Source organism: Felis catus, chromosome B3 (assembly GCF_018350175.1).
Source record: "Felis catus isolate Fca126 chromosome B3, F.catus_Fca126_mat1.0, whole genome shotgun sequence".
Taxonomy (NCBI): domain Eukaryota; kingdom Metazoa; phylum Chordata; class Mammalia; order Carnivora; family Felidae; genus Felis; species Felis catus.
The window spans coordinates 40,035,935-40,055,761 of NC_058373.1; the positions used below are offsets into that span (position 1 = coordinate 40,035,935).

General features: G+C 52.2%; 1 protein-coding gene and 1 long non-coding RNA gene across 2 annotated transcripts; both read right to left on the reverse strand.

Moving 5' to 3' along the window:
• Nucleotides 1–3,332: 3,332 nt before the first annotated feature.
• On the reverse strand, nucleotides 3,333–9,049 carry LOC123385888. Its single transcript, XR_006599120.1, has 2 exons — nucleotides 8,216–9,049; nucleotides 3,333–3,829 (listed from the first exon to the last, which is right to left on the reverse strand). It is a non-coding gene; the product is annotated as an uncharacterized LOC123385888 (long non-coding RNA).
• Nucleotides 9,050–11,746: 2,697 nt separating this feature from the next.
• KBTBD13 (kelch repeat and BTB domain containing 13) lies at nucleotides 11,747–14,829 on the reverse strand. Its single transcript, XM_003987081.5, has one exon. It carries the CDS (start codon nucleotides 14,827–14,829, stop codon nucleotides 13,450–13,452), a length of 1,380 nt encoding a protein of 459 aa, XP_003987130.3. The 3' UTR covers nucleotides 11,747–13,449.
• Nucleotides 14,830–19,827: the final 4,998 nt, after the last annotated feature.

Consider the following 19,827-nt stretch of genomic DNA (forward strand, 5'->3'; position numbering starts at 1 on the left):
GTTCTTAAAGATTTTTTAAGTAATCTCTACATCTAGCATAGGGCTCAAACCCACAACCCTGAGACTGAGAGTCACATGCTCCATTGACTGAGCCAGCTAGGTGCCCCTCAAAGCTATGTGTGTTTTGATTAAGGTAGTCTGGCCTCGGCCTGCCACCTTATTAAGTGCCCTTGATTAGAAGCGGCCAATTGGTAGGCTCCTCACTCATGTTGCACGTCCTTCCGCCATGCCACTCCTCCCATCCTTCGCCCACCTGCACAAAACTTCCCACTCCTAGGAAACTACTGCCTGATTTAAAATGGGGCATCAATCTGACCCCTGATTTCAGCTCAGGTCATGATCTCTCAGTTAGTGAGTTTGAACCCTATATCAGGCTCTGTGCTGATGGTGTGAGGCCTGCTTGGGATTTTCTCTCTCTCCCTCCCTCTCTTCCCCTCTCTGCTCATACCCTGTCTCTCAAAATAAATAAATAAACTTAAAAAAACAAAACTACTTTGTTAAAAAAATAAAATGGGGGCATCAATCGGCACATTATAAATTTAAAATGTTTTTAGGAGGTGGGATAGTGTAGTAAAGGCATGGGTTCTGAAGCTGAAGGCATAGATCTGAGCTGAAACTGTAGCCTTATCACTAACTAGCTGTGTCACCTCTAGAAAGTCCCATATCCTCTCTGTACCTCAGTTCCTTATCTATCAAATATGGATTCTGAAACTTCCCAGTTGGGATGACTGAACGAGATAGCACACAGGCAGCTTGTGGCATGGTATCTAGTAGCTATTTACTGGTTTATACATATTTATACCCTGCCGTGGTTCTGTAATCACTGCTACCTTTACTCTGATCATCCTCCTCATCACTGTTATGGTCAACAAATCTCTAGCATTTATAATGGAACTCAGAAAACCTGGGAGAACGCCTCCAACCCCACCCATGACTCAGCCTCTCTGGTCAGCAGGGTGTAAGGAAGCCACAGCAGAGGATTCTGGGAGTACCACCTGAGAGGGTAATCTCTACAGCTAATACTAAGGGTCAGGTGACTGTATTGGTGGCCCCTTGAAACAGCAGCAGACGACACACTTTGCTACCTGAAGGCAGGATCTTAACAAGATGACTCTTGGAGAGGGGGCCAGGAGGATGGCGGAGCCAGGGCACTGGGTGGCAACCAAGGTCTGGCCTGGAGAAGCAGAATGAAGCAAATTCTACCTTAGTTCTTGCTGTCACTTCTTTCCCCTCTACTCTGCCTCCTGTGTTCCCACCATGTTCCCTCAGAGCTCAGTGCCAGCAGATTGAAGAAGGCCTCCTGACTCTGGGAGTTTGGGGGTGGGGGGAGGTAGTGTCTCATAGACTATTTCTGGCTGAACTCTCAAGTTCTTTGCTCCCTTTCCGGGGGAGGCGGGGGGGGGGGGGGGGGAGGTGTGCGTATATTGCCCTCTAGCTGACCCTTCTGCCTCCTTCTTATAAGGACCTTTTGTGATTACATCGGACCCACCTGGATAATCTAGGATAATCTCCCATCCTGAACCCTTAACTTAATCACATCTCCAAAGTCCTTTTTACCATGTAAGGTAACATAATTCCAAGGATTAGGACATGGATGTCTTCAGGGGACCATTATTCAATGTACCACAGAGGGGCAATGCTTAACCCAAAATAATATGTGACTAATGGTGGAATTTCAAGCAGTCACATAAAGGAGTTTTGTTGTGTTTTGCATTACTCTTTATACAAGGGACGTTTCTATTTTGGAACAGAACAACTACAGAGCAGGCCTTACCCAGAGGCCAGGGTCTCAGGCAAGGCTGGGCGCTCACCAGGCTCAAGCTGACAGCTGGCTCCACTCTTCTCCCACCTCTGGTAGGAGCCTCTGGGGGCTCTTGCTTCAACTTGAGTCAGCCTTCTGCAGCTGACAACAGTCTCCTGGCACCAGGAACAGCACCAGCTAAGGGGCTGCCAGAGCCTCCTCTCAGCCCCTGACCTTTCCACTCTGGGGACGGTGGAGGGGGTACACCCTCAGGTGAGGGCTGGCCTCCAACGATCAAGTGGAGAAGTCAGGATCCTCCCCTTCCTGGACCCTCCTTCTCTCTCAGCCCCCTTCCCTCCACACTTCCTCCCAGTCCCTCCCCAGGCTGACCTCTAGCTGCCCTGTCCTCTTATCTGGTGATTAGAGAATTCCTTTGGTGGCCCCTGCAGGGAGCACTCTTAGCCTGTTAAAAGAGGATTTAGGGAGAGATCAATGCTTAACTCATGAGTAGTGGCTCTTAAGTGATGGTTTTTAGGCCCAGTAAAAGCTGGCAACTGGAAGGGGTGACCCTCCCGTCTCTTCATCTCATTTGACTATCAGTTCTGTCTGTTGTAAAACTCACTGCAAGGAGCATCTGAGGCTCTAGGGAGCTCTGGAAATGAGCTAATGGGGGATGGGGAGAGGTTTCCAGAGCACGCCCCTCCTCCCCAGCATGGCACCTCCCAGTACATACGTCTCCTCACTATCCATTCTCAGGGCCAGGGCTTTGTCCCCAGACATGCTGGGGTCAGAGGAAAGCTTTAAGAATCAGGACTCTCCCAGAAACTCTCTCTGGTACGCACACACCCACTGGCCTCAGGGAGGAGTTGTGGGACACATATGGCTGCGTGCTAGGGACACGGGTGGTCCTGAGTGGGGCAAGAACTGATCACGAAGTCCTATTCCAGAGAGGACCCCTTCAACTACCAAATCTTTTAAGCGTCTCCCATGAATTCAGCCCTGCACTAGTCCCTCTAAGAAGACACAGCCCGTTTCTAGGTGCTACACTCAGTTGGTATAGCCAAAACTACCACCAAAGAACCATTCACTTACTAATTCTTCCACCCAACAAACCTTTATTGCATACCAACTGGGTGTCAGGCCTTGCTGGACCCACAATTAGGAAAAGGTGGGAAGAAGAATGAGAAATGGCCCGGCCTGGGGCGGGCAGGTCACCAGTGCTAGGTTGGCCAGCGTGGGTCAGCATGGCAGCTGGCTGAGAGCAGGTCTGCGCCTGTGCTGGTGACGATGGCAGTGGAGGCAGAAGCACAGGCAGGCTTTGGGCCAATGAGGGCGCTGGAGGTCGCACTTTGCCAGCTCCCCCTGTAGACCTGGGTCCTAGCCAGCACCCCTGCTGGCTGTGCTCCCAACTCAGCAGTGGGGCACTCACCCCTGTCCCTGCCTCTCTCCCTCTCCTGGCGAGTGGCCCTGCCTCCTGCCCATTCTCTTCCTGAACCTGTCCTTATAAGGCCACCCACTCAGGAGACGTGTGTGTTGTCTGTCCTCTGGGAAGTTGCCCACACAGCGTCATCAGCTGTTTTACTGTTCAAGATTTTTAATCTATGATTTTATTTATTTATTTATTTATTTATTTATTGTCATTAAAGGAATGTTTTAAGGCTTTGCAGAGACATTAACTGGGTGTTGGGTGAAGGCAGAAGGATGGAAGCCTGGGGCCCAGGACCCAGGATAGACTGGCTCCAGGGCATGGCTTAATCACAGATTCTGAATACCCTCAGCAGTCAAATAATCCCATGAACCTCAGCAGGCCCTGTGCTGAGCACAAGGAAGAGAGGGAGGATGGCCGTCGGAGCGGGGCATCAGGGACTCCACCATGAGGACAGAAAATCCATAAGCCACCAATTCTGGTGCAGCGAGGGCAGCCTCCAGGCAGAGGTGAGACCCCATGCTGCAGGAGCTTTGTGCCTGGCTGGGAGATCTAGGAAGGGGGCACAACTGAGCCAGGCCTGGCAGGATGGGCAGGAGTTCTTCACGTAGAGAAGCGGAGGAAGGACATTCCAGTCTGCAGTCACCCAAGCGCAGGACAACCTGGAACCGGAGGGGAATGGTGAACTCGTCAGGGTGCCTGGACCATTGTGGCTGGCCCTTAAGGAGTCTGCCGCCAGGGAGCAACAGTCAACACAGTGGAGCCAACAAGGATGATGGAAGAGAGACCTTAGCAGTCACTACAGTTTTCTGGACACCCACCTACTCCGTTCCCTTCTACCTATTCCATTCTATTCCAAGTTCACTCCCAATTTTAAGTGACATCAGTGAACATGGAGGAATTTCCTCCCCCAGCTGTGGGCCATCTTAGTGGGTCATCAGTCAAGATGCCCTGTCCTCCCCTGACCAGGGCATGGGCGTGTGCCACCCACACAGCACCAGGCTGACTCTTCTGTGTAACCTTGGTATCTTGAGCATACTCATTCTGGCTGCAGCCTCGGAGGGCTGTAGACAGTTCCTGCTGCAGTGGACCCTTGCCACTGCTCGGCTCCTATCCTTTCCCAGACAGGTGCTCTGGCCTTCCCGGGAAGCCTGGAGCTGCCCCAAGTCCTTCCAACAGAATCCTGTTCTCCTTAACTTAGCCAAAGATGATTGCTCTTGCTGACAGCCACAGCACCCTGATGGATGCAGTGAGAGAACACGAGTAAAGGCAGCAGCCAAATGGGGTAGGGAGTGTGTCCTATCACTTCTGGAACCTAGAGAAAGGTCTAAGACTGTAAAGTGGGATGAGGGAAAGGTGGTTGGAGGCTTGCAAGCCCTGGTTCTCACTGAAGGGACTTCTCTCCATCAGGGAGCCTACCTTGTGGTCCTATAACTGCCAAAGGGGCTGCCTCCTTCATTCCTCTGTGAAGCCCTGGGCGCAGGGACTAAACCTGGTTTGTCTCTCTGACCCTGGTGCCTGCCACAACCGGTGGTTAGAGAATGTGCTCCGAAGTGTTTGCTGAATGAAGAGGGAGGAAGGAAGGAAGGGAAGGAGGAAAACCCACGAAAGTTAGCCCACTGAAGGGTGGCCCATACTCAAAGGTAACTGACTTCCACAGAGGTTTCACCAAATTGCCAGGTGAAAGACTCACCAGAAAGTATTAAGGAAAGCTGTGGGTACCTGGGATAACACCATCAGTGAAGTGACTTCAAGGGACAAAGGCAGCCAGTCCCCATTTCTTAAGTGCCCTGCCTCTCAGAGCCTGGAGGGACCACATGCGGGGCCTGGTGTCTACTGGGAGGGGCCTGGTGTTAATTGGCACAAGGCCTCCTAGTACCTCAGGGAAGGGATAGAGGGCCCAGTTGACTCATGACCCCTGGATGTGCTCTTTTGGAGAGAATGTGGCCCCTTTTAGATTGGCAGCAGAGCTGAGCAGAGACAAGCATGGGTCACCGTCCCACAGGCCAGAAGCAGCGACCACACTCTGTGTGGTGGACCAGGCTGAGCTCTGAGGAGAAGGGCAGGTGCTGCAGGTCGAGGAAGGACCACTTCTGTCTCTATGATGAGGGCCTCTGCGAGAGCCATCCCAACCCCAGGCTAGGTGGAGACAGGTGACCAAGGAGATGGCCTAGCAGCGGTTCAGGGCTGTTTTCCAGGTTTCTAGGTCACTACTTCTGAAGCTAAGTGTTGGGTGTTCCCCCAAGGGCTCAGGGCTTTCAGTTACTGGGACCAAGAATATAGGGCTGATACTTTTCAGTATGTGGTGAGAGGACTCACATGCCTGCCCCTCCACCTTACCTGGGCCTATGTCCCTAAGACAGTGCAGGGTCAAGGGGTTATATTCTGGAGACAATGCCTAATCAAGAGGAATGGTGGCAGATACCTTCAAGGCCAAAGCCCCACTCTGGCAATCTCAACCACACCATATAGTCATTAATTACCTTCTCCATCTGGAGTCAGAGCGACTACTACTGGCAGGACAACCCACTGCCCTCGCTTAAGGGCACAGGGCTTTCTGGTTTACCGGCACTTGCTGTGGGCCTCACACTGTCCTAAGCTCCTTCTGTGTACTATCTCACTCACCTCCCAACAGCCCTCACTGACAGATGCCACCTGAGGCTCAGAGAGGTTAACAGCTGCCCTAGGTCATATGGTCAGAAAGTGCTAGAGTTAGAATCCAGAAGGCCTGAGCTAGCAGCTGGAGTATTCTGGCTCCCCTCACCATGGGCCTGGCACACACATGCCCTCATCTGACCACATGACAAACATGTGCACAGATAGGCTATCATCTTCAGTGACAGATACAATGGAGGGCTCAGAAAGGTAATGCAACCAGGCCAACATTACTCAGCAAAATGGATGGCAGCGAAGGTCTCCAGGGCCCCCCTTATGTGTCCTGTAGGATCCCTTCGTTAAACCTGGTAAAGGTCAGGTCTGGCCAGGGCTGCAGGGAACCAGGCCCTACCTAGAAGCCGGGGCTGCAGAACTGCCTGGTCCCTGGCTTGGGGCAGGACAGCAGAAGCTGTGCTCCCTGAAGCTCTTGCATCTGGTCCTGTTTCCGTTCCCAGCCACTCCTCAGAGAGCCTCTAAAGGTCACTTTTTTCCCCTCAAATTCAAGTGGCTCAGGAGGCAAAGGCCCTAGCTTCCGGACATGGAGGCACCACCCCTTCTGGTAAGATGTTCTTCTGGTTCCCATCACTGTGTAATCAGGCCAGGGCCTGATGGACATTTTCCAGTATCCTTTGCTGTGCCCAAACCTAGCCACTCAGTGATAGAAGCCTGGAGAGACCAGGGCCAGAGGGGACAGGGCATGTATCTCAGCAGGAAAGGATGGCACACTCAAATTGGGTCATCAGAGGCTCTTTGCAAGGGCTGGAAGGCTACTACAGGAACAGTGCAAGACTAATGACAGAGAGGCTCTCACCACTCCTGGGCCTGGAGAGTGAGTGGGAGAGGAGCTGTAACTTAGGCCACTGAAGGGAGATCAGTGTGAGGCAGCCCTGCAGGGAGGGGGCTGAGAACAAAGTCCCCTGACTTCCCATCTTCCCCACCCCTCACCTTCTGCTGGTGCCTCTCTTCTGAACTGGAGTCAAGGGAGCCCAGTGATTTACCCCCCAAGGGCAGCCTCCTGGGGTGAGGAGCAGGAGAAGGGGAGAGTGGACCTGGAAGGGCAGATGGGATCCGTGCAGCAGAGGGCAGGGTGAGGGGCTTGGCACTGGAACTCAGGAAACATGTTATCTAGTTTCCATATTTACCACCTCAAACACCTGCTGTGTCTCCCCACTTCCTACAGAATAAGGACCAAGTTAGCCTGGCATTCAAGGCTGTTTACACTCAGATTCCAACCTACCTCCCTAATGGGAAGGCTAGTGGTGCCTCACATAAGTTATCTGCACAACGACTCTGTATACGGTTAAGTCTTATAATCACAAACATTTCATAAAGAAACAAAGTTTGCCCAGGTGACACAGCTGGCAAGTGATGGAGCTGGAGTATGAACCCAGGTCCCCTGATGCCAAAGCTGATGCTTACTGATCATGCCATCCTGTCTCCTCACTGAGTGATAAATGCACAGACTACAGGACAGTACTTGGCTCGTCCAAAGCCTGCCTGCCTCATGAAGAGAGTCCTGATAAAGGGAGGGGGTGGAGAAAGGGATGTGGAAGGTGAGCATAACACATGGTGGCCTGTAGGTTCTCACATCACTCTTACCAACCCTCCGGGGCAGGAACTGTCCTCCCTGTTTGGAGCTGAGACACATTCATTTTAGCAACATGAAGGTACTTAGCTGTGGTCACAGGGCAGTTACTGTCAGAGCCGGGGTTGACTCCAAGATAAGCTGGCTGCCTGGCAGACACAGTTGGCCCTCTGCTGAGCCTGCAGGATCCTCAGTCCCTTCTTTCCACCCCCACCCCACTAGCAAGCTCCCTTTCTGAGCACCTGCACTTCTCTCTGCTAATCAGGACTGGGGGTGGGGCGGGTTAGGCGCATCTACAGAAAGCCCCTGTTAGAATGAAAATGTTACTGAAAAGCAAAGCACACTGGGCCATGCTCAGGATTATCAAAATTAGTGTGTGTGTGAGAGATTTGAAGGGCACAGGTGCCCAGATGCCACATTAGAGTTCAATTCCTTCATCTCTGTCCACTGAATGAAAGCGGAGGGCTGAAAGAATGGGATGCCAGAAGGGCGAGACTTAACTAGAAAAATAAGGATGGAGGTTTGGAATCAGGGAGGGCAGGCCTGATCGGTCATTTGGGGGGACCTCCCACAGGTGTCCTGCAGGCAGCACAGAGATGCAGCATGGTGTGATGGGAAGAGGATTCTGGAGATGTGGGTTTTAGCTCAGGGTGGTCCCCTGCGTTGCTGTATGTCTCCGGGCTGGTTACTTCCCCCCAACCCTGACTTCCCTTTCCTCCCTGTAAAAAGAGACAGAATACCCTTGCACGAGATGTTTATACCCTGGCCCAAGACCCTGCAGCCCCACGGTAAAGAAGGCTCCCTTTACCTTGTGTTAGTTGCTGAGAAACCAGAGAGAGGGGTTCCACCTTTCCATGCTTCCCACTCCAGCTGGGGCCGAATCATGTGGGTTGCAGAGGACACCACGTGGATGAGTCCTTAAAGACCCCTCCATGGGGGTCCCATGTTCTGTGCCCAGGATCAGGTGCTCAGAGGAGGACTCTGAGCTGACATCTGTTTCTCCCATCAGCACAGTTAGCTTGCCCCTATTCCTGGCAAATGACAGCAACCTGAAGCAAAGCAATTAGGGTGAAAATGAGACCCAGCTGCTTGGGGCCAAAGGAAAATAAATGGACAGCCCTGTGCGTATTCCAGTATTCCACTGCCGAGAGGAGCGATTCCTCACAGGATGATTAGCACTTCCAACTCCAGTGTCCTCCCCTCTACTGAAGGCAGAGAAGTGAAGGCAGAGCTGCTGTTGTTCTCAGATCCCACTCTCCCCTGGAAGTACAGTGAACCCCACAGCGCATCACCTCCCCATGAAAGCCTCCCCTGGTCGCCTGCCCTGCCCCTGCCAGAAATGAGACTCCTCTCCTCTGAAATCTGACAGCCTCTATGAATTTTTCCTCTGATTGATCAGTTCATTCATTCATTCTTTTGACATTCATTGAGCACCATTCATTCATTAAATAATTAAGCCCCTACTATGTTCTAGTCACTGTTCTGGGTCCTGGTGATAGAGCAGTGAAAATCTCTGCCTTTGTGGAGCTCAAGTTTTAGTAGGAGGAAACAGACACTAAAGAAGTAAGTTTAGCATGGTAGATGATGCTAGATGCTATGGAGGAAAATAGGAGAAGGGAGTAGAACAGCAGAGAAGGGGGAAGTAGATTTCATGGCGGGGGGGGGGTAGGGGGGGGCTCAGGAAAGTCCTCAGAATGAAAGTGATATCTGAGCAAAGGCCTGTAGGAGGTAAGCAGTCATTCAGGGGCTAAGTGGGGGAGGTATGACTGACACAGGTACCTGTGCAAAGGCCCTGAGGTTGGAATGTGCTCAGTGTGTTTGAAGCAATGTGGCCTGGGGGAGAGTGTTAAGAGATGAAGTGAGGGAGGAAATGGGGCAGGGGATTCTGAAAGGACTTGGGCTTTCACTCGAGTGAAATGAAGAACCACCCAAGGGCCTGAATGGAGAAATTACAAGGTCTGGCTAGCATTTCATTAGTATGGCTCAGGCTGACACATGAGCAGACTGAAGGGAAGCAGGCCCTGGGTGGAGGGTGGGAAGTTCCGGCTTCTCCTTCTGCCTCTGTGAGGCAGGCTATAACCAAAACAGGATAGTTTCCAGGGAAAGGAAAGCTTGGGGTGCAAGGCTTCCAGAGTCTGGGTCAAGGAGAAAGTGTGTGGTGGATTGGAGAGAGATCCAAAGAATTGGGCTGCAGGGCTGTCATGGAGGCTCAGGAAAATGCTCCTTACTGCATTAAGCTCTGTGTGTGTGTGTGTGTGTGTGTGTGTGTGTGCGCGCGCGCGCGCGCACGCAGATCTCTCTGGGAGGACAGACTTCTCAAGAGTGGGTTTCCAAGCTGGGACAGACAGATTTTTTTTTTTAATTTTTTTTAATGTTTATTTATTTTTGAGACAGAGAGAGAGCATGAACAGGGGAGGGGCAGAGAGAGAGGGAAACACAGAATCTGAAACAGGCTCCAGGCTCTGAGCTGTCAGTACAGAGCCCGACGCGGGGCTCGAACTCATGGACTGTGAGATCATGACCCGAGCTGAAGTCGGATGCTCAACCGACCAAGCCACCCAGATGCCCCCAGAGAGATTTTTTTAAACCCTGCCATCTGGGTTTAGTAACCCCTAGGTGTCTATGTATATTTGCCCACCTGTCCCTGGTTTGGCCTCCCAAACACCTTCACATGTGGTCAAGTCTAGATGCCAGGGTATAAGAGGCTGAGAATCCCAAGTCCTTGCTCTTCCACTTGACTGGCTGTGTGACTTTGGGTGACTCATTTGAGCTTTCAGGTGGTTTGCTCACCTGCACACAGACATGGTGAGCACCCTTGCAGTGGGTGGTGGGAGGAATGACAGAGCCTGACCTATAAGGTCAGAGAAGGGGGGCTGCATTATGAAAACCTCTCCACACCTTGTGAAAGGGAGGGACAATCTGTGAAAGTGCAAACAGCCCTCAGAGCCTTAACAAGTCATTAGCACCCTCAGGAAGCAGGCTCTTAGAATACCAGCTAGATCCTAAGGCAAGATAACCCAGGAAAGTTAATTTTCCTATAACAGGCAGAGGGAAAGGGCATTTAGAGGAGCAGGTAAATCCCAATAAGAGGTGGTGCAGAGAGAAGGGTAACAGGGAGAAGAGTGCTAAGGAGACTGGCAGAAACACTCTATCCATCTCAGAATGTCCATGAAGGAGGGAAGCAGCTACAGACAACAAACATGTGGCCTTGGGTTCAAAGCTGGGCTCTGCTACTTCCTAGTTATGCCTCTTCTAATCACGTGACCTTTGAGTGTTTGGATTTTTTTTTTAATCTTCAAGAGTAGGGGTTTTGCCAAGTTGTGTACCACTTAAAATTCTTACAGAGCTTAAATAAACCAACTGTAGGAAAGCTCACTGTGAACACTGCCATTATCATGCACAAAAGACATCTCAGAAAGGGCTGCTCTGAACCAAGGAATACCACCACACCAGGAATACCACCCCACCCTGTGGACAGGTTCACACAGTGAGCTGCAAAAGCTGACAAACACAAAGCTCTGTGGTTTGAGAGGACAGGTGAGCTGATGGATCTCAAGATGACCAATCTCAGGGTGTTCAGCACTGGTCAGGAGGAGTAAGGAGAGTGCTCTAAACTGTTAACAGAAATTATCCATAACTTAGGAATAGGTAGGGGCACCTGGATGGCTCAGCCAGTTAAGCATTCTACTCTTGATTTCAATTCAGGTCATGATCTCATGGTTTGTGGGTTTGAGCCCGCATTGGGCTCTGTGCTGACAGGGTGGAGCCTGCTTGCAATTTTCTCTCCCTCTCTCTCTCCTCACCCCTGCTCATGCTCTCTTTCTCAAAAATAAACATTAAAAAAAAAAAAAGAGAAATAGGCAAAAGGACTATATATCTTTTCAATGTCATTGTGGGGCAAAGTTGAACAGTGAAGCATTATTTAATTCTCTTGGGAAAAATTAAATACCTCTGTTTTACAATTTACTATTGATTAGAGTCCTGACTTTGCAAAGCTACGTGCTAACTAGTAGCTGCATGTATAAATAGGTATATGCGTGTATGTGAAGTCCAGTACAGAACCACCAAAGTTACAGTTTTATTGTCCTGGAAGACACTAACCAGCTTCACCTCTTATTGTAGCAAAGGTACTTCAATATGTCTTTTCCAACTAAAGACACAAATCTCAAGTGGTCCTCTGAACCACTCTTTTGGTTCTCTTGTTAATGGGTTAAATAAACCTTTGACATGTGATAAAAATTATACTTTGACAGAATCAAAAAGTGAGAGAAGGTATCCAACTCCCACAATGAGGTAGGACTGGAGAGGGAAGACGGATGTGAAAGTACTTTGCGCGTTATTCACAGGATGCAAAAATCAGGATTTATTGTTGTGATTCATCAGATTAGGCTATTCCAGGGCAAGCAGGTCCTGGGCTTCTGAGGGCAGCATTCTCCAGGGCCTGGGACATAGGTCAGGGAAAAAGGCAGCTAGAGCAGCCCTAATGCTAGGCTCCATGCTGACACTGCATTCTAGGCTTGTGATGAGGTTAGGATCTCCTATGGGTCTCAGGTCCAAGAGGATGGAGACCGTTCGGGACACCCAGAGAAGTCTGCCCAAGGGCATGGAGAAGCTGGAGAACATCTGACCAGAAATCAGGACAGGAATATTCTAAAGAAGGCACAAGAGTCCTCATCCAACACCAGGTTCCTAAGGAGTACAGCCTCTACAGCCTGAGGTTCTTTCAGGACCTCATTATTTGATTCTGTAGGTGGGAAAGTGCTCAGGTCAGTTGACAGCACAATAGGATCTCTGCACTTGCCATCTGCACATGTGCATGGCTTCCCACATAGAATGATGTCAGTCAGGGGTCCAATGAGCAATGCAGGTAGCCAAGGTCAGGAACAGCCAACCCTGCACAGAGGAGGTGGGAACAGAGCCAAAAGAAGGGTGAGGGGTGGAGAGGAAAGGCATTCCAGGCCCAGAGAATGGCAGGAGCAGAGGCTAGAGGAGAATGAACCTGCAGAAGGTGGAGGAGGGATACAACTGAGGGAGATGTGACAGTGAGACCCGGCCAGGACTGGGCTCCTACCTTGAGTAACCTACAGACATTGAAGTTAATAATCCACTGCCCGAAGGGTGATGGTAAATAAGTAAGTGGGCAAGGGGCTTGCAAATGAGCTCTCCCCTGCCAGTCCACATCCTGTAAGGGGGTGTGGGGAACCCTACCACCCCTCCACATCTCACTCCAGGTTTAACTCAGTTATTGTCTCTGCAAGCCATCCCAGCCTCGCCTCCTCCCCAAATGCCTCCATCCACAGCTGTTCCACCTTAAAGTCTGGGCTCTCAGAGCCTCTTGCTACCTGCCCCAGCTTTCCCCCATCTCCTCTTCTGAGCTCTGTCTGCACCTTCTGAGCCTCCCCTGCAGCAGCTAATTATCCTGCCTGTCTTCTCCATACACTTTGTATACGATCCTCCTTCCTGCAGTTACCTATCTTTCCTCTCCTTATTTTCCCTTTGCCCGGATTTCTTCAATATTTTGTTTTATTCCATTGTGAAGGCTTTTGTTTTGCCTGTTGCCTTTAGCCCTTGTGGATCAAGACAAGTGTGTGTAAACCTTTTGTTGTCTTGGATTAGACTCTAGGGCTTTGTGGACCCCTCTGGCAACTACAGCTACATTAAGCCTAACACTGCTGGGCACACAGTGGGTGCCTAATTTTTGCCTACTGACTGGCAGTTCGATTAACATCACCTAACTCACTCCTAGCCATTCTCAATTATTGGCCCATTCACATACAAGCCTGAATTACTGAAATCCTACCCCCTCACTGGCATTGTGACCCACCATCTCTCAGCAGAGCCCAAGTAATTTGAGGGCTCAGACCCTGGCGTCGCCCTAACTCTTTGAATTTCTTGGACATGTTCATATCACCAGAATGCCCAAGACCTGGATGTCTCAACCAGGGAGACAGAAGTTCCACACAGCTCCAAAGGCCGTCTTTATAGACTCTGCCATGGCTCAGTGAAGACTCCGGGATATCCCCTCCTAAAACCAGCCCAAGGTCACAGTTCTGGTGTCGTTGAGGCCACAGGCCCCGGGGCGCCAGGAGGCAGCCTAAGAAGAAAGGTCTGCAAGGAGCCGGGCCTTGGGAAACCGGCCTTCTCCCTGAGCAACCTCCAGGTGCCACCCTCGATGGCATAGAGCAGCGTAAACATGCGGTTGACCGTATAGACTGTATCGCCGCGCACCACCGCTGTGAAGAGAGCTCCCTTGCTGTTGACAAACTGGCCAGGCAGCGCCGTCCACTGGCCCGTGGCCAAGTTGAAGCAGTCGATGGCGCAGTGTAGGAAGTCGTCGGAAGGTCCATTGCGCACCACATAGAGGCTGTCGCGATGGGCCACCATGCAGTGGCCGTAGCTCTGCGGGCGCCGCAGCTCGGCCACCGGCAGCCACGTGTCGGCCCGCACAGTGTACTCCACTATGGCCGTGGTGTCAGCCGGCCTCCATAGACACACGAAGAGGCGGCCACATGCCTGGGCGCAGGGCACGCCGGCAGCCGGCTGCGGCAGGTCGGCTACGAAGCTCCAGCAACCCGCAGCGGGGTCGTAGCGCTCCACAGAGCTCATGGGCATCCTCTGGAACTCGCCGCCTATGGCGTAGAGGCGGCCATCGAAGCCAGCCAGCGCCGTGTCGTAGCGCGGCTGGTGCGGGCTGGGGAATTCGCGCCACGTGCCGCTGGCCGGGTCATAGCAGAAGCCCAGTTCCACCACCTCCTTGCTGGCGCCCCTCACGCCACCCACGATATACAGCTTGTTGCCCAGCGTGGCTACACCCGCCAGCAGCGTGCTGGCCTCCAGGGGCAGCGCGGCCAGCGTGCGCCACGCGTCTTCCTCCTCGTCTAGGTAGCACAGCGTGCGCGACGCGTCCTCCAGGAAGCCGGGCGCCGGCGTGTGCGTGCTCACGGCCACGTAGCTGCTGGGCCGCAGCGCCGCTACGTAGGCGCGCGCCTCGGGCAGCGCCAGCTCGGCCGCCAGATCGTGCGCGCCGTCGCGGATGAAGAGCGCGGCGCTGTGGAATACGTCGTGCAGGCCGAAGACGGCGGCCGCGTCGCACAGCAGCGCGCAGTTGTCCGACGTGAGGCTGTGCTCCAGAAAGCGCGCCAGCGCTGGCGCCTGCAGGAAGGCGGCGCACTCCACGGCCTGCAGCAGCTCGTCGGCGGCCGCCAGCGCCGGCCGCTCGCCGCGCAGCACCTGCAGCATGGTGTGGAAGCCGCCGGCGCTCAGCGCGCCCAGGCGCACCTCGGCCGCGCGCGTCTCCCGCATGCCGGAGCGGAAAAGGCCACGGAAGAAGCCGCAGTGCTCCACCAGCAGGGCCCGCTCGGCCTGGAAGAGCTGGCCGCCCACCCACACTTGCACCGGGGGGGCCTCTGGGGCCCGCGGCATGGCGAGCCGGTCGGGCGGGGGGCCGCCGCGGGGGCCTGGATTCAGCGGCCACCGACTCTGGGGCTCCCCCAGAGCGGAAAAAAACTTCCCGGGGGATATAAATATCTCTCTGGCTAAAGATAGTATGGCTCATGTGATGTGGTGGCCGGCAGGCTGGATGGCTGCGGGCCGGAGGGCATCTGGGAGTCCTGCAGGGTCACTCACTTCCGTGTGGGAAATAGAAACAATAGTGACTACATATGGAGCACCTAATGCATGTGGGGCACTGTGAGAGCTGCTTACAAAGATACCCCCTTTTAACCTGTACTAAAGCGACTGTATGCTCCTGTGCAAGTACCCCAACTCGGCCTTGTTTCCTCAGAGTGTGACCAATAAGAACATCTACCAATTGGGATAATATCTGTAAGATGTTTAAAATGAGGCTGAGAGAATTTACATGACTTGTTCAAGGTCATTCAGCTGGGAAGAAGCAAGGACAGGATTAACATCTAGCCCACCCCACTGGGTTGGTGGGTAGCTAAGTTTCTTGGACGCTGGAGGGAGAGGCAGCAGAGATAAAGCAAATAGAGTGGACTGGACTAGGGTCGGGAGCAGGTTCTAATTTAGCCTGAACCTCTGCCCCTGGCTCTGGGCTGGTTCAGTCTCCTTTTCAGCCTTGATTTCATTCTCTGTAAAAAATGGGAGGGTAGCAGGTGAGCGTCCTTCAAACCTCTGAATGTGGAAGTACTCCTTGACTTGAGCTAGGAATAGGAAGCTGATGTCTGCTCCCCACTCGTCCCTCCGTTGCTGTGTAGCTCTGGACCTTGGGAAAAGGTAAGTGGGGCTGATGAGAGGATCATAAGTATATAGATGAGAAGGGGAAGGGTTCTTGAAATAATATTAGTTAACACTTAATTTGCATGGTATGTCAGGCACTTTGGTAAGCCATTCGACTCCTGTCATTCCTGCAGTAATCCTATGAATAGATACTCTCATTTTTCCTCATTTAATAGATGTTATCCATGTATTGCTCACAGAAACACTATGAGTCTCTATTTCATGGATGAAGAGACTATGGCACCAAGAGTTTAGTCACATGCCCAAGGTCACATGGCAAGAGAGTGGCAGAGCTAGGACTGGCTTGCAAACAATCTGACCATAGAGAGTGTTCCCCTGACTACTGTGCTCTGCTGCCTTTCTGTGCTACAAAGGCTGGGTATTCACCTCTTGACAGGAGGTCACAATTGGAAGAAACTTCAGGCTCCTGTGGTTTAACCCCTTCATTTACAGTGGAGGACCAAAAAGGGAATTGGCCTGGGTCCTGTAGCTTGGAGCGGACAGCCCTAAGCCTCCTGCTGCTCACTGCAGGGCATTTTCCCCACTGCAAGAAACTTCCTTGAGTGACCAGCTAAGACTTTGGGTTCCAAAATGTCAGGTGGAAGAGAGCTTAGAGACTATTTTCTTCTGCCACCTTACTTTACAGGTGGGGAAACTGAGGCCCAGACCTGTGGAGGATGGTATCTGCCATTCAGGACATGTTCAACTCCAGGCTTTCTTTAGGAAGATGGAGTGGCTCACAGTGACAAAGCCAGAGTTGGGAGGGGCAGGGGAACTTCTCTCACCGCTAGGACACACACACATGCACAGATCCTCACGTATGAATCTGCAGGCCAATGCAAATGTGCCTCTTCTGCCAGGGAACTCCCACCCAGTTCACTCAATCAAAGCAGGGCAGGGATATGGGGACCACTTGTGTGAGCCTGGGAAGCCAAAGGCCTGGAGGAGGCAGCCAGAAATATCCAGGACGCTCTGCCCCAGGGACCAGACAGGAAGAGTAGGAGGAGATAGAGGGGGTGGGCAGGAGTCCTCACAAATACTATCCCAGGCCCTCTGCCAGCCTCCCTCCTTCCCTGAAGCCAGACATTGGCTGAAAGCCTGACAGTCGCCCTCCTGGAGGAAAGTGGACTCGGTGGTGCCCAGTCCTGATTCTGTCCTTGCTGGTGGCCTCAGGGGTGGGGAGAAGGTATCCAACTGTTCCCATTTCACAGATGAGGAGAGGAAGGCCTATAGATGGCTTGGGCTTTTCCTTGTTATGAACGGAGATGTGGGACAGGGTTGAATCCTGTCCACTGACCCCAGGCCCCAGCCCAGTACTAGCCTTTTCTTAGAGGAGGGAAACAGCTGCCTCCTGCCAGGCCCAACCTAAGGGACAGGGGGACACAGTTCTCCCAAATGGCCTATTCCAGGCACCTGGTAACTGGCAGATAGAGACACTGGCTGGCCCTCTCCTGAGAGGAGTGGAAGGAGAGCAACTCTTCCTGGCTGAAGCTGGCTCCCAGTCCCAGTTTTTCACTAGTCCTGCTCTGGCTTCAGTGGTTTGGGGCACTGTGTACACACCCAGCTCTGGCTTCAGCAGCCAGGCAGTGGGGAGGGGGTCACCCAAGGGGGGGTTCATGGCTCTAAGACTGGCCTGAGGATCAGCCATTTGGCCCTCCTCCCAAGGCCCCAGTGGGGTGTTGTCTGCAGCTGGTGAGAGTTTCCTCTACCAGACAGTGAGCATCCCTCTGGGACTCGGAGAGGACGAGGAACTATCCTGGCTGTAGGCAGCCCACAGAGTTCCCAGGCCCTGCCCGACCTCACACCAACCTCTCTCTCCACTTTGCACCCCCATACTGTGTGAGGTTCAGGGTGGGGGCAAGGAAAGGGGGAATCTGTCTGTGTCAGACTCTGAGCCTTTCTAGAGCACTCACCTAGCCTTGTTCATCTCTCTATCCACAATACCTGGCACCAGGTCTGTTAAGTGGACTCCTGGGCCCTAAACCAAGTGGGAGTCCCCAGTGTGATGGAAGAGACACAACCCCATTCCCCAAAGTGCCTGCAGTCTCATAAAGGAGACATAGCCACAAGATGCCCTGAGCCTGATGGAGGACCCCTGGCCTTGCCACCCATGGCAGTGTTTCTGCACACAGGGTAGTGAAGCGCTTGCCTGGGCCTGAGGAAGAGCAGTGGACTAGGAGGCAGATTCTTGCCAGGTTCTAATGCCAGTACCACCACTGACTTGCAAAAGCTACCCAATCTCTCTGGGCCTTAGTTCTTCATCTGTGAAATGGAGCTTGGATCTGACTTCTAAGGTTCTGTTTAGCTTTGACATCTGAATTTATCACTGAACGACCACAGAAGTGTTTGTCATATTGTGCTTCCAAGGAATACAGTGACGTCACAAAGGGGTCCCAAAAGCTTAGTTTTATGTGGAATGGCTCCTGGGAGGTGAGTGGCAAGGGTAGGACCTGGCATCTGGAAATCTTCACAGGCCCTACCTGTCTAGACCTGTACATGTCCTACTCATTCTCTCCAGAGACATCTATCGAACACATGCTCCAGGTCCACTGCTGGGCAGGGTCATTTTGAGCACTTGAGGGCCCCTTATAGGAGCCTCAAAGATTGGGTGTAGGGGATAAGGAGGGTCGGGCTACTTTGCCCTGGCAGAATAACCTGTCTCTTGACTTTCAGTGTCCGAACTTCTGTTTGCTAAACAGTTGTGGCTTCTTGGTAGATGGGTGAGAAGTATGTGCTATTCATGTCAGGGGAGTGGAGAAAACTATCTTTTGCTTTTGTGGGCCATGGGCCAAGCTCTGGGTTGGGACACTTTCATGTTATCTCATCTAATCCTTAACATTATCTCTATTTTAAAGATGAGAAACTGAAGCCCGGGAGGGCAAAGTAGTTGATTCCATGGTCTGACAGTAAATGGCTCATTCCAAAGGCCTTTCCGGTCCAGAAGTGCAACTGGCACTTCTGGGTGGACAAGCAGCCTACAGATGAGGAGACTGAGGATGGGGAAAGGGGCTGGTTGCAGTTGTGGGGCTGGCACTTTTATTCCCAAGCCTCATACCAGAGGCAGACTTTGGGCACTTAGCAGTCACAGCTGAGGGCTGAGTAACCAGCTGGCAACTTGTTCAAATAGTCTCTGACCTAGATGAGAGTTAAGGGTCATCTCATCCCATCTTGCAAGTCATGATGGAGTCTCCTTACAACACCTCCTGGAAGTGGTCACCCCTTGGTTGCCTTCAATATTGGGGGGCTCACTTCCTCTAAAGACAGCCCCTTCTAACTACAGCTCAGATGGTTAGCGTTCACACACCAACCTGGAACCTGCCTCCTTACAGTGCCCATCTACTGGTTGGTCTGCATTTTAAAGGAAAGTAACTTGCCCAGCATCACAGGCAGGGACCTAACAGAGCCCAGGTTTACACCTAGTTGGATCTGCAGGGGTCCACAGCTTACCCTCCAGCATTTCGCCAATGAGATTGGTTCTCTTCCCATAGACCCCTCCAGAACCAGTCTGTCCTCTCAAGACTGGGGCCAGCCCAGGGAAGTGGCTGGAACTTGGCTCCCACTTTTTCTCCACCTACAACTCAAAGGAAAACCCTTGGGCATTAGCTCTGTGAGTGATTTTGGCCCGAGGGTGTAATCTAAACAAATTTTTCCCAACACCTTTCAGTCTTAACACAGCTGGTTTACCATTATCTCCTACAAATACAATTAGGCTGAGTCAGTATTCATGTCCTATTCTGGGAAAGAATTTTCCTTCCTGGTTGAGAAGTTATTACCATCAGGCTCTGACCCCAGACTGCCTTCTGATCTGGCTTTCCATGATTTCTTTTCACATGGGTGGGTAGATTAACTGGGGGAAAGAGAGGGAATGGGGATGTGGGGCTGGAGGGAGAAGGGCTGCAGTGAGAGGTCTCAGACTCCTATGCCCTTTCCCACTCTAGCCTGGAGTATATTTCAAAAGAGAGGCTCCACCTGGTTCTAGAAAGTACTCAGACCTAGAATGGAGGGCTGATGCTGTCACTCTCAGGCTTGAATCACATAATGGGATTTTGGATTTATTTTCCCCTTTCTTTAGTATATAGATGGGAACACCAATGCTCATAGAAGTGAGGTGACTTGCCCAAGGTCACCTAGTGAAAGAGCTGGCATTAGATTCCCTATGTAGGCCCTTTGCTCTGTCTCCAT